The 14,376-nt window shown below is 49.7% G+C and overlaps 1 protein-coding gene across 1 annotated transcript in view; it reads right to left on the bottom strand.

Moving 5' to 3' along the window:
* Nucleotides 1-929: 929 nt before the first annotated feature.
* TTC9 (tetratricopeptide repeat domain 9) overlaps nt 930-14,376 on the bottom strand; it is a 31,476-nt gene continuing 18,029 nt past the window's right edge. Inside the window, exons 2-3 of the mRNA XM_019451378.2 lie at nt 4,761-4,943; nt 930-2,522 (exon numbers count right to left, since the gene is read on the bottom strand). Coding sequence (XP_019306923.2) covers nt 2,443-2,522; nt 4,761-4,943 — 263 coding nt within the window. The 3' untranslated portion in view covers nt 930-2,442. The remainder of the gene's footprint in view (nt 2,523-4,760; nt 4,944-14,376) is intronic.

The following is a 14,376-nucleotide window of genomic DNA, read 5'->3' as shown; positions in this document are numbered from 1 at the left end:
AAACTTCAGACCCTGACAAGCAGTTGGCCAACTCACAAGCCTTCTGGGCCGGAAGCTTGGGAACAGGGGAGTTTTACACACGTGCCTATGTTGCGTATGCTGCGGGATGGCTCTGAGCTGAGAACATGTGAAACCACCCTGGAAGAAGAGGGCAGAGGCAAGGATATGGTAGGCGTGGGGGAGAACGTGGCAGCTTTTCCTCTTCCCCAGAGGTGAGCTACCGGCAAGCAACTGCGAACCCCCCTAGAGATTCCTAGCACCTTCTCGAACCCTGGCCGGAAGACTTTCAGGAGCTGTGTGAATATAACCTGGGCTTCTGGCTCCGGGGCCCCTCAGCAGTGATTAGATCCTTTAGTGGTAGAGTCTCTGATTACACAAATAACCCATAATTACCTTTGTGTTTCCTTTCAAGCTCTACCTATAATTGTGAATCTTCCCCGATGGCTGGGGGAATGCTAGGTGGGTTGGGATATGTGCTGACATCAGAAAATAGAATGAACGATACGCAGAAATAACTGCTAGGTCTCAGATGTCTTTTCCTGGCCCGTCCCCGCCCGGACCACTGGGGAGCCTAGTGTTAGGGACCTTTTTTTAACCTTGAGCTAAATACAAGAGGCAGCCCACGTGTGGTAACCTACTATACCATTGGCACAGTCAAGGCTTTTCAACCTAATACACACTGTCCTGCTCTCGACTGGTTGTAACCACTCAATATAATACTTTGTAGAGCACCTACTACCAACTACAGAGTAGTTAGTAGCTAGAGCTCTGGAGTCAGACAGACCTGGTTCAAATCCTAGCTATGCCACTTGAGGCCATGTAACCTTGGGATAGTTACTGTGTCTGGTTTTCAGTTTCCTTCTCCACCTAATGGAAATAGTGTCTCGTGGGGTAACTGCATGAAAGAAATGAGATTATACATGTAAAGATCTGAGGACAGTGCATTTAATAAATGCTAACTATTAACATTATTGCATCTGTATATATTTTAATTTGTACAATGTTGTCTCACTAGTCACACAAAAAAATACACGAAAGTGCTTTGAAAAATTTAAAGCATCATATAAATTAAAGGTGTCAGTGGTGATCATCTCGTAGGAGTATTTCTCAACTCTTCCACCTCCTTAAAGACTGGGACTACATCCTATGTCCCACAGTGTATTGCACGATGATGGGCAAACAGTAAGCCCTCAGTAAATGCTTCTTATTTGACTGGAGGCAACATGGCATAGCGTAAAGAGCGTAGATATCGGGAGACTAGGCTGGGATAAAATTCGTTTAAGGCAGGAGGGAGCCAGTCTGCAGTCATAATTTATTCATTCAACAAATATTTGTTGAACACATTCTATGTGCTAGATATTGAGTCCAGATAATTTCATCACAAGGAGGCCGTGCAAGTTCCTACAAAGCCAAGTCCCCGGGCAGTCTCCACGACACCAGCCCACTCTACTGCACAAAGGCGGCGGCCAACATTGTTCACCACCGGACAAACGGCCCATTGCTGTGGGGGAAGCCAGTCCTGCCCGGCTGGAAGTAGCTCTGAGAGTTGGGAGAGGGAGGGACAGTGAGAGAGTGGGCCGCTTCCAACAGAAATGACAGGAACTGCTGCCCGTTAATGTATCTTTATTTACACTCGGTCCACAGTTCGATCCCCAGTCCATACAATGCTCCTTCCCCTAGACGTCAGCTCCCCTCCCCTCCGTCACCTATGCAGTCGGCCCCGGGCCCACTTCACCCTGCCCCTCTGCTGTCACAGCTGCCTGCTGGGTGGGAGTATGGCAGAATGGTATGTGTGGTCACCAGAGGGCACTGAGAGTGGGCTTCAGTGGCATGTGAAACCTGGCAGAGTCTCAGATCCCCAAGCGGGGAGAGAAGAAAGCCGAGACAACAAGTGAGGGAGGGAGGCAGGGGCTGAGGTTACGGGGGGTCGGGGTGGGGAATCCAGTGTACAAATTCAGGGTCTGTTGGCTTAACCGATGCTTCTGGTGTTTGTCTCATCCCCGCATTCGACACGGTTGCCTGGAGATGCTCTGGCGTGTCGGGAAAGTGTGGAGGGGTCCAGCCCGTGGTCTCCATGCCTGCTGCCTCTGGGACGACGGTACACCTACCAGGCTCTGCCTGTGTCAGAAGCACTGGCCAAAGTCAAGGCTGCAACAGCATTCCCAGCCCGTAAGAGTCCTCTCCAGCTGTCCCCGAAGAAGCGAGGTCCCTCTCAGTAGCTGACCTACTAGAGAAGGGGACTCTCCATTGCAGGCAACCGACCAGATTCCCAAACTGCGTGTCTCCTTCTCTTCACACCGGGAGCAGACAGATTGTGGAGGAGTAGCAGGAGGAAGGAGGGGGAGCCGGAAGAAGTGGGGAGAAGGGAACAAAACCCAGGAGGGGCTCTTCATCGGGCTCTTCAAGGTCTGGCGCAGGTGCAGCTCTAGGGAGGTGCTCTGGTTACATGGCTTCCTTCTCTCTCTGGGAACACCTGCTGAGTTTCATCTCTGTCAGCTGGATATACCGGATCACGTTGGTGTCTGCGAGGACAAAAGCACACCTTAGGGAACGCGTGGTGGGGGAACTGTGGGGTCTCTACGCAGATTCAGGTCAAAGCTGTGTCTGCTGGGGCGCCTGGGTGGCGCAGTCAGTTAAGCGTCCGACTTCAGCCAGGTCACGATCTCGCGGTCCGTGAGTTCGAGCCCTGCGTCAGGCTCTGGGCTGATGGCTCGGAGCCTGGAGCCTGTTTCCGATTCTGTGTCTCCCTCTCTCTCTGCCCCTCCCCCGTTCATGCTTTGTCTCTCTCTGTCCCAAAAATAAATTAAAAAAAAAAAAAAAAAAGCTGTGTCTGCAGATCACGGAGCCCGAGGGGGCGACCAGGAGTCCGGCCTCCCCTCCACCGCCCCTACCAAATGTGGACGGGTCACTGGGACCCAGGGGGCAGACGGGAAGGAGAGGAGAGCCGGGGGGGGGGGGGGGGGGGGGGGGGGGGGGGACTCCCTCCACTTACTCCCAGGCAGCAGCACATCCCAGTGGTGCTGAGTCAGCACAGCTGGTGGAGACTCTGGAGTTTCACCTCAGGCAAGTTACCAACTTCTCTGAGCCTCCTGTCTCATCCGCAGGAAACAGCTTCCGTTTTTCAAATGCCTACTTTGGGCCTCGCTTGCTACCTTCATTATCCATTTAACCCTCATTACAATCATCTCGAGTACCTGGCATCATCCTCACCGTGACAAAAGGGAGAGCTGAGCCCTGGAGAGATTAAGACGCCCAAGGAGACGCACGGTGAGTGGTGCACCTGACTCGGCAGCCTGCCTCCCCTGGGGATCATGGTGCCTTCTTCATAAAATTGTTGCGAGGACCAAAATAGGTAAGTCTAAAAGCGCTTCATCCAATGAGCGATACATATTGAGGGAATGTAAATGTTTTCCAATCGAAGAGTTTAAAATGACTCTGCTTCATTGTCTTATATTTGTCTTGATCAGTAAGGTCAGGCACCACCTCGCCACAAATGGGGCATTTCCCCCCCCCAATGTCAGGCATTGAATTAGTGACTGGGGCATGGCAGGGAACAGCCACCTAGCTCTACGCGCACCGCGATACAAGGGCTTCGGGGCTGCCTGGGATGCGACACTTCAGGAAGCAGAAATGGATGTCGTCTACTACTCAAAAATGCCAGCGGTAGCATCTAGAACGGTGCTGGCATATAGAAGCGTCCAAGAAAATTCTGTTAAACGAGTCTGGTTCTTCGTCCTCACGTCTCCCTTAGTCTGCGCTATAGAACACAATTTATATGCAGAAAACAAATCAACAGCACATAAAAGGAAAGATATGGGTGTTCTTTCGAACTATGGGGAGAAAAGTATACATTTGGATGTTGGCAAACTGGTCCTGAGGTTCTTAAAGACTTTTTGAAGGAGAATCGCATTTTTTAAAAAATCAGCCACGTGAACGACCATGGCAACATCAAGTCAAACTCAAGGCAAACAGTAATGCCACCGGTTACCTCCTCAAAGAGGCTCTTCCTGACGACCCGGCCTAAAACAGCACCCCCTTTACTCCTGATTCTTTTACGCTGCTTTATTGTCTTCCTAGCACTTACCACTACTAAATATTACATTATCTGTCCATTTGTTTACTGTCCATCTTCCTCTGTCATGACGTAAGAAACTCCTTGAAGGTAGCAGCTTCCTTTGGTTCGCTATCTACGCAATACTTCCTGACCCATTGGACCCGCTCAATAAATATCCGTGGAATGAATGCATGGCTGAGCTGGTGGATATGAATTTAAGTGGGTGGTCCAGGTAATGCAGGCTCTAAGAAACGGCACTTGACCAGAGAAGTCAGAGCACACTTCCCGTAAGATGCCGAGCCTAGTGCCAAGAGCATCCATTCGTATTCTGTCTCGCCAAGTGGAGCGTGAGATCGTCACAAGGTGGGACTATACCTTCTCAGTCACATCCCTGGCGCCCAGCACAAACTGTGGCATGCACTAAAAATTCAGTATGTATTTATTAAGTGAAAAGAGCTGGATCCTGGGTTGGAAAAAAAAAACAACAAAAAAAAACAAAGAATTCCATATTCTATTTCAAAGAGGTGCCCAAGCTCCCTGGAACCCAGACCCCAGGCAAATGCACGGACTGTTTACTCTCCTCATTCCAGGTCCTGGCCCACACTGGGCTGTGCTAGCCAGGGAGCTGAGCACCGCCAAGAGAAGGCCTCAGGAGCTGCCAGCGGGGCTGATGGTAAGAAAACAAAGCAATTGTCGCCTTCCTTACCTGTCGGCTGTCGGGTCCTTGCTTCTTTCAGGTAGTAGAGGGCTTTGTCATAGTCTCCAAGGTGGTAGAAGGCCACACCAGACCGGTAAAGGGCCTTGAAGTTCTCTCCTTCTTTCTTCAGGACTTTGAGGCAATACTCTTTGACTCGCTCATAGTTTACCAGCTCGGCCTGGAGCAGGCAGGCTACAGACGAAGAGAGAAAGGAAGGGAAAAGTTATCAACACAGCAGACTCAGAATGTCTCTCTTTGGTTCTTTCTCCCTGCCCAGAAAAGGTTTAGTCGTGTTGGGGCTTCACATGGGATTTGTCATCAAATAATCCAGGGTCCTCGGACTCAGTTTCATGACCAGCAAGCTGTGTGACCTTAAGTGAGTTACCTGGTGTGGCATTATGGGTCGAATTGTGTCCCCTCCAAAAAGATATGTTGGAGTCCTATCCTAATTCCCAGTACATCAGAATGTGACTTATTCGGAAATAGGACCTTTACAAAAAAGGTAATCAAGTTAAAGTAAGGTCGTTGGAGTGGGTCCTAATCCAATATGACCGGAGTCTTCATAAAAAAACACACTATAGACTGAATGTCTATGTTTCCCCCCCCAAATTCATGTGTTGAAAACCAGTCCCCGGTGAGATGGTATTTGGAGGTGGCTAGGTCATGAGGGTTGTGCTCTTCGAAGAGACCTTAGAGAGCTCCCTTGCCCCTTCTGCCACGTGAGGACACAGCGAGAAGATGGCCGTCTGTGAACTAGGAAGCAGACTCTCACCAGACACCAAATCTACTACCTTGATCTTGGACTTCCCAGCCTTCAGAACTGTGAGGAATAATTGTGTTGTTAGAGCCACCTGGTCCATGCTATTGTTACAGCAGCCCAAACAGACTAAGACAAGGGGAAGTTCGGACACAGACACAGAAACACACGGAGCTCAGACGACATGAAGCGACACGGGGAAAACATGGCCATCTATTAGCCAAGGAATGCTTGAGGTCACCAGGAAGTAGGAGAGAAGCATGGGGCAGATTCTCCCTCACAGCCCTCACCTTGATCTGGAACTCTGACGCGAGAAATTTCCAGCGTTTAAGCCGCCAGCTTACGAGACTTTTGTTGTGGCAGCCCTAGGAATAAGCTCCAAGAAGCAATAACAATACTAACTGTGGCTAATACTTGTCAAGTGCTCACCTTGTGCGGGGCGCTTGTGTCACTGCTTGTATTCCCTGACATGATCCTCGGGATACCACGAGATAGGTCCTACTCTTCTTCCCATTTTACAGATGAGGAAGCTGAGGCCCAGAAAGATCAGGTCATTTCCCAAGGTCACATAACATGAGAGAGGCAAGGCTGAAATTCAAATCTAAGCTGCCAGGCTCCAAAGCCCAAGTTCTTTATTGAGTTGGTGAGGGGGATTTTCTAAAATAATGGCCATAAAGTATTTAACACAGGGCTTGGTACACAGCAAGTACCCAAGGTGTTATTTAATATTCTTACAATTCTTTTCAACCCTGCACCCCTTCAGGGATAACTGCCTCTGACTTTCTTCAAGTTCCCTTTCATACGAATTTGTCTTTGCAGTTCCTGGGAGCAGGGACCTTTTGATGGGCCAGTTCCCAGATTGTACAGGGCACACCTCTGGACCCGCGAGGCCCCGTGTCCCTGCTGAGGCTGGCAGGTACCCATGGTGGGGCCCGTTCCTATTCTCTATCAGCCATCTCTGAGTAAATCATCTCTCCTTGAAACTTTCTCTCACCAGAAATCAGCCAGAGGGCCAGGGTCAGGGTCAGGGTCAGGAAGCGCGTGAGAACCTAGAGAGTGATGCCCTCTTTCCTCGTGTGCCCAGGGGCCTCCCTGCCTCACCCTACTCCCAGCCCTGCTGAGCTAGCTACCTCCCCCTCCGTGCGATCACTCAAATGTTTAGTAGGCATTGAGCAAAGATTGTCTTACACGTGACGGAGGGATTGCCAAAAAATGGGATGCAGGGCAGGGAAAGACACCTGTCTGCTTCTTTGAAGTGAATAAAGAGAGAATAAAAAGAGACGTAGGAAACAAAAGTGCTCTTCCCGCCAAGACCAGACTGGGTGGTGGTGGGAGAATGCAGACCTCCAGGCCTTGTGCTCCCATTTATCCTACATGAGACGAAGCATGTAGGTCTCTTTGGGATGGAGACAAGTCAGTGATTTAAATCTTCAGGGGTCTAACTTCAGCTGTTTTGATCCTTTAAACAACCTCCCAGGGGTCAGAATTGCTGAGTAGGAGACCTAATGCCCTTTCACTGGGCATTCTGGGCAAAAATAAGACCCCAAACCAAAAAACCCACATCCCTCTTGTAGGCTGAGGGGGAGGGGCACCACACAGTCTCTCTCGGGTTGAAGGTGTGAGAACCAGGAAGTGGAAAGAGAGTCAGCCTAGATCTAGAAACTGACCCATCAGGTTCCACAGGCCCTTCCCCCCCCCCCCCCCCCCCCCCCGGGGCAGAAAGCCAAAGGAGTTGACAGAAGTGACAGGCCTGCTAGTCCCTTGGGAGTGGGCGGCTTGGGTCACAGAGAACCAGGATGGCTGGTGGCCAGGGGTCCATCCGGCGGAGCTCCTGCCACCAGCCTCCTCCTCTCCTCCATCAGCTGTGGGGACCCCTGTTGGAGTCCGCCCTGCTGCTCACAGGGCTCTGTGGACAGGGAGGGGTTTCTCTCAAGGGGGTTCTTGTGCATGGCTACCCGTGTGGGACTCGGCTCCCACACCTGCTCCCAGAGCTAAAGGATTTCCTGTCTGGGCTCCCACATGCCTCATTTGGCATTCTCACTGCCCGGGCGGGGCCGCCCTCTTCCCATCTAGCCGTCCATCTTCAGATGGACACTTCTGTTTGCTGACCTGAGCAGCGTAGGAAATGGACCTTTGTCTCTTTTAAAAACAGCTTTTGAATGTCTAAAATGAGGGTGGGGTGTTGGGGAAAGGAAGCAAAGAGGGCTGGGAATGGAAAAGATCCTCCTCCTCCGGGGCAAAAGGAAGGATGCAATCAAATTCTGGGAATCGTTCGGTGCAAATGTTGCAAATTCCCCTGCAGAGCCAGATCCGCTGGGAACAGTGATACCTGACTGTGGACCAGGGTTCAGACCGGGTGGGAGGTGGGGCCAGGCTGGTAAGGGGGTGGGCCCCAGCTGGCACCACAGGTGGAGCCCAGGAAGACAGAGAAAGCTAGAGTTGGGTCTAAATGGGCTGCCGTCTGAAGGCTGGCCAGAGAGGTGGGATCCAGAGGAGAAACCTGGGGTGCCAGGCCAGAGCTCTTAAGAGGGTCCAGGAGGGAGGGGGAAAGAGGCAGTCTGGAAATTATCCTGCAGCCCTACCTGCAGCCCTACCTATAGGTGATTTTTAGGTACCCCTCTAGTTTGGTGGGGAGCTATTTATGGTTCATACAACTAGCCCAAGGGAGAGGTAAGAGGGGATGTTTGTAGGCACACTCTAAGGAGTGGAGAGAGTTCAGGAGAGGTTGATCGGCAATCTCCTGATGTTCCTTCCACGTCACTATGCCCACCACCCAGGGCCTGGGGATTATGGTGGACTTTTAGAATGGGTCACGTTATCCCAAGGCCCTTCCTCTTAGTGGTTAATCCCTTACCCCATGTCAGAGATGGCGCTCAGTACCTTACATATACCACACCTTTTCAACTTCACGGTAACCATGAAGCAGGTTCTATTTTTATGCTTCTTTTACAAATGATGAAACCCAGTTCCAGAGAAATTAACTTACTGAAAGTCACTCAACTAGGAGGTGGTAGAATTATGATATTTACCCACTTCTGCCAGGATCCCCAGACTGTGCTCTTGACCATGGGTATCTGTGGGTCTGTGTTTGAAGCCCTCCAAAACCCAAGTAAGCCCTGGTAAAAGCCACGTCACCTGTGTAAACCACCTTTCTCTGTGTGGTAGGGTCAATAAGGCAAAAAGCAATCCCTAACTGCACTGGGCACTGGGATCAGTAGTGAACCAAACACCTACTCTGTCCTGGAGCTAATGGGCTGGTAGGGAAGGCACGGGTTCCATGATCTCAGATACTCCCAGGTGCCAAGATGGAGAAGGAGAAGGGAAGAGTGGAAACACACTGAGGGGGAAGGGACCTCAACCAATATACAGTATCATGGGAGGACTTCATGGAAGAAGTGGTATTTAAGTGAAGCTCTGAAGACTGTTCCTCAACTTAGCACTAAAACATCTTAGGCTGGATAATTTTCTGTCGTGGGGGAATGCCCTGCCCGTTGTATGATGTTTAGCAACATCCCTGGCTTCTACCCACTGGATGCCAGTTGTGAGAACAAAACAATGTCTCCAGATATTGCAAAATGTCCTGTGGGGGGTAAAATTCCCCCCTGTTGGAGAACCAGTGATCTCGGTGGTGGAAAGGAGAAAAAGCTTTCTAGGCAGAATCTTTTCCTTCTTCTTTTCTTTCTAGGCAGAACTTTTTCTTTTCTCTGTTAGAGAAAGAGATGGTGGTAGGGGGCAAATGACTTATTTGAGGAGTTCTGGGGAACCACGCCTGGTTGGAATAGAGAGATGGAAAGGATGGGTAAAAGGAAGGAAAGGTGAGGGCACCTGGGTGCCTCAGTCAGTTGAGCGTCGTACTTCCGCTCAGGTCATGATCTCCTGGTGCGTGGGTTCAAGCCCCCCCCCCTCAGGATCTGTGTGGAAAGTGCAGAACCTGTTCAGATTGTCTGTCACCTTCTCTCTGTCCCTTGCCCCACTCATGTATGCACATGCTCTCTCTCTCTCTCTCAAAAATAAAAACATTTTTCTAAAAAAGCTGGAAAAGTAAGATGAAACCAGGACACCCAGACCCTTCTGGACTGTGTTTAGGATCTGGGACTTTGTTATTAGTCACCCTGGGATGAAGAAATGGTTTGACTAGGTTGGCTCAAGTGGAGGCAGAAAGACAGGGGAGGGGGATCAGTTTAAGAGGCAACCAGGAGATAGAACATTAGGGGACCTCTGAAATATTTTCCCTCTGCTGTCACATTCGTGTGGTTAAAGCCCTTCATCCAGGAGGGCTAAGACTGTCATTTTGGGTTCACTGATGATTCAGAAGTATTCTTCCACGTTGTTATAACCTGGTCTCCATGTGAATTAAAGTTTACAATACGACAGTCTAAGTGCTCTGCTATATGGAATGGGCCAATATTTTAGAGTACTGGGCTGGGGATCAGAAAAACTGGATTCTAGTCCCACTTTTGCCATTAGCCAACAGTATGAAAATCACTTTCCCTTTCTGGGCCTCAGTTTCCTATCTGTAAAGGGAGAGGCCTCCACTTGGCTGAATAATCTGTGCTCTCCATTGCAGTCTAACAGCCTATGAATACAAATGGTTGTCACTTAACAGAAAGATGCCATTGTTTCATTGGTTCCTCTTCGAAAGGAATTCTGTCTCCCTGTGACTTATGGTGAGGTATCTTCTGTTGGGGATGGCACTCAGGAGTGGTAGGGCAAAGATCAAAAGGGCTTCTGTAAGACAAATCTCCCTCTATGTGGAGATTTTTTTTTTTCCACATAGAGATTGGATTATGTGGTCTCCCAAGGCCATGGACCGGGGCAGGATCTTCCCTGAAGGGAGTAAGTTCAGCCACCATCAGTCAGTCTCAGCAGAGGAGGCTGTGAACTTGGGAAGGCAGGCCTCATGCTGGATGGAGAGGAAGCTTGTTCCCGTCTGTGGCCTCCACTCTGAGTATATATTTGGATCCAAAGATGTAGTCATGTGGTGGCAGAGGGGGTGCAAAGTGGGAAGCCGTGTCCACGGTGGACATGTAAAGATAGCCCTGAGTTCCCAATCACACCCGGAAACCCTTTTGAAAGAAATGTTATTAACCTTCCGGTCTCTGAGTTTTCTGACATGTTTAAACAAATGCTGCAGCCCTGCATCAACCAAGCTGTGGAGAATTAAGACAAGTTTCTAATGGTTGGGAAGAAGTTCTAGAAGAGAAAAGCCTTCCCCAAGCCCATAATGGTGACAGAAGTTGTAGACAGTGCAAGTTACAAGAGAAAGGTAAATTGGGGGGACAAAGATTGGGCTATAAATGTCCAACCATCCCTTGTATGTGGAGATTCCTCTTCCACTGCCAACCTTGGGTGGTTAGAGTATGCTTGTTTTTTTTTTTTTTTTTTTTTTTTTTTTAATTTATTTTTGGGACAGAGAGAGACAGAGCATGAACAGGGGAGGGGCAGAGAGAGAGGGAGACACAGAATCAGAAACAGGCTCCAGGCTCCGAGCCATCAGCCCAGAGCCCGACGCGGGGCTCGAACTCACGGACCGCGAGATCGTGACCTGGCTGAAGTCGGACGCTTAACCGACTGCGCCACCCAGGCACCCCTAGAGTATGCTTTTATAAAAGGAGCTGACAGGCTTTCTTTACTCCACAAAGGGGTCTGTGGTAGGAAAAAGAGAGTCGGCAACCGAAAGAACCCCATGGCCCAGCCGTGCACTCAAACAGAGGAAATCATATGTTTGATGTTCTCCAAAGCAACCACACTGAGACCTCAGGCTAAAACATGTCAGGTTCTCCTGGCTCTGGCACCTGTTTTGTTTTTGTTTTTCCTGGTGCACGCAGGGCATAGTGACTGCCTGGGCAAAGTGCCACTCACTGGCATGAGATGAAGGGAAGCTGGATGAGAGAAGGAAGAACAAGTTCATGAAGTCATTGGTTTTCTTCTTACAACTGATCTGCTATAGTTTGTCCTTACCAGCTGCCCAGAAGGGAAGCATGGACTGGATGGGAGGGAAGGAAAGACCGGATTGGGGCCGGGAGTGAGGAGAAGGAGGTTGCCCCACTTTATGGGTTGAATTGTGACTTCTCCAAAAGATAAGTCCTCATCCTCAATACCTTAGAATATGATCCTATTTGGAGAAAGGGTCTCTACAGAGGTAATCAAGTCAACATGAGGTCACTAGGATGGGCCCTAATTCAAGACAGGGCCCATCAATACAGGGTTCTGGTGTCTCTAGAAAAAGGAGAAATTTGGACACAGAGACAGACACACATATGGGAAAGACGATGTGAAAAGACATAGGTAGAAGGCGGCCATCTACAAGCCAAGGAACCTAGGCCACAAGAAGCTAGGAGAGAGAAATGGAACTGACTCTCCCTCAGAGCTCTCAGAAAGAACCAACGTGAGCAACACCTTGGCCTTGCCCTCCTAGCTTCCAGAACCGTGACAAGACTTCTGTTATCTTAAGCCACACTTTGTGCTGCTTTGTGATGGCGACCTTAGGAAACTAATACACCTTACTGCTCATCCCTTTGAGACGTGGGCTCAGGGAGTGGCCATTGCATTAGTGGGGGGAAATCTCCCAAAAGTGGACCAAATCATTTGGTTTTCGAATTTATTTTTAAGGGGTCACGGCATAGCCGTAAAGTGGATGGAGTCTGGATCGGGACGGAGGTGACATTCGGAATATTTAACGACCGGGATAGGTCATAACCTATCCGGATAGGCATATAGTATCGTGCCGTTGTGCCAGTTCTGGGGTGTCCTGGCTGAACATCAATTGCTCGATCTGGAGATCCAGGACTGGGCTGCAATCCAAGCTCTGCCACCTAGTAGCCCAGGCCCTTGAGCATGTTACTTAATCTCCCTCGGCCTCATTCTTCTTATGTATTAAGTGGAGATAATAATATCTATTTTGTGGGAACACTTGTGATGAGAAAATGAGAAAATTAACGTATGGTATGTGCTTCACACGGTGCTGGGCACAGAAACCGATTCTCATAAGCGCCAGCTCTTTAGGAAGCCATTTGTCAAACATGGTTTCCCCAGCAACGTGTACATTCGTCAGAGAACATTTCCATTTTGAGTCCTACACACAGGGTATGACACATACACACCCAGAGCTCAAGCCGGATTTAAAGCAAATTTTCAATATGGGTCAGAGACATTCTGGAGGGTGATTTAGAGGGTCTTTCTATGACAGAGCCGTGAGAATGCGGCCTGGGCAGTGAAACGATGGAAACTTTACGCGTGTGGCTCCGTATCCAGGACTGGAATGACCAACCCCACCCCCACCCCAGTTCCACCTCTCCATGAAAGCGCTGATTTTCTCCTCTACATACACAAATGCTGGAGTTCAGAGTTCTGAAAACCCTGATTTCTTTTGATTTCTCGGTTTTGCTTCATGGCCTGGATGTATATAAACTCACACGTGCCCCCACTGCTCCCCAAACCCAGGTCTGAGGCTTGGTCTTCCCTGCCGGTTTTCCTTTCAGAGGTGGGTCTTCTCTACTGGGAGTGGATGGGTATATGCAGAGAACATTCCAAAAGTAGCTTTGCAGCCAGAAAAGGGGGCTTAAGGGAATGAATGGAGTGGGGCTCCGGGCCTATTTTCTCCTCGCTTACACCCGGGACAGCCTCTGAGTCAACAGGTGGTTCTACCCCTCTACACACCCAACCACAAATAGTAGTGCCGTCTGCACCTGCTCCCTCACCGAGGATGGATGAGCAGGTTCCATAGTCAGTATCTGGCTGACAGCTTTATGGATGGGGTGGGGCTGGACCCAAAGTCACTGAGCTCCTCTGCAGCCCCAATAATCCAGGAGAGCTAGGAGCTCTAAATGCCAGTGTGGCAGGAAAATTAGTAAGTCAGCTCCTGACTCTATACAGCAATAGAGAGTCTGGCAGGTGGGGGGGAGCAGGGAAGTCGGAAGTGTTTTTAGCAGACAAGTTGCTGGTCAGTTTCAGTGCCTCTGAGTTAGTTGATGCGACGGTGTTCCCAGCAGTGGCATTCACGCGTGTGTCCTTGGGTTAAAATGCGTCACCTCTCAGGGTCTCAACTTTGAAGTGGGTAAACATAAAGATAATTGTGGTTGCTATCTACCTTTTCCTTAAAAAAAATTTTTTTTTCAACGTTTATTTATTTTGAGAGAGAGAGAGAGCCTGTGAGAGCAGAGCATGAGTGGGGAAAGGGGCAAAGACAGAGGGAGCCGCGCCAAAGCAGGTTCCAGGCTCTGAGCTGTCAGCACAGAGCCCGACAAGGGGCTCAAACTCGCAGGCTGTGAGATCATGACCTGAGCCAAAGCCGGATGCTTAACCCACTAAGCCACCCAGGCACCCTGCTACCTACCTTTTCCTTGAAGGCTTGCTGGCAGGATGAAAAAAAGTCTGACATCTGACGAGAACCCCACAGACAAATGTTTCTCATTAAATCATCCGTGGAAACTTGTTTAACGTGGAGATCCTAGACCCCATGCCCAGTGATGTGGATTCCCAAGGGCTAGGCCCAGTAACACACATTTTTAGTAAGTCCCCAGCAGGTGCCTGCAGGTGGCCTTCACCTTCTGAGCTGGTACTTTATATACTAGCATTTTGGATGTATGTTTCTTAGGGATCAACCAGTTGGTTAAACCTTGAGAGCCCAGGACAGCAGGGAGGAGCTCCAGGATTACCCACGAGGGCAAACACGTCCCAGATGGCCAATCCTAGAGCTAGAAAAACCTGCACGTGTGGGAAAACAATTGTTCTCGGGCAGATGATCAGCTTGTGACACTTTGGGTTCTTCTCTTCTTAGAGTCTAGAGACTTCTCGCTGGAGAACAGGAGCTCAGGCCAGGGAAATGGGGAAACAGGGCAGAAGGCTGAAATGGTCCATAATAAGCTC

This window comes from Panthera pardus, unplaced genomic scaffold (genome assembly GCF_024362965.1).
Source record: "Panthera pardus isolate Hobbes unplaced genomic scaffold, ASM2436296v1 HiC_scaffold_24, whole genome shotgun sequence".
In the NCBI taxonomy this organism is placed as follows: Eukaryota; Metazoa; Chordata; class Mammalia; order Carnivora; family Felidae; genus Panthera; species Panthera pardus.
The sequence above is the reverse complement of the archived record's forward strand: the minus strand, read 5'-3'. Positions and strand labels throughout refer to the sequence as shown.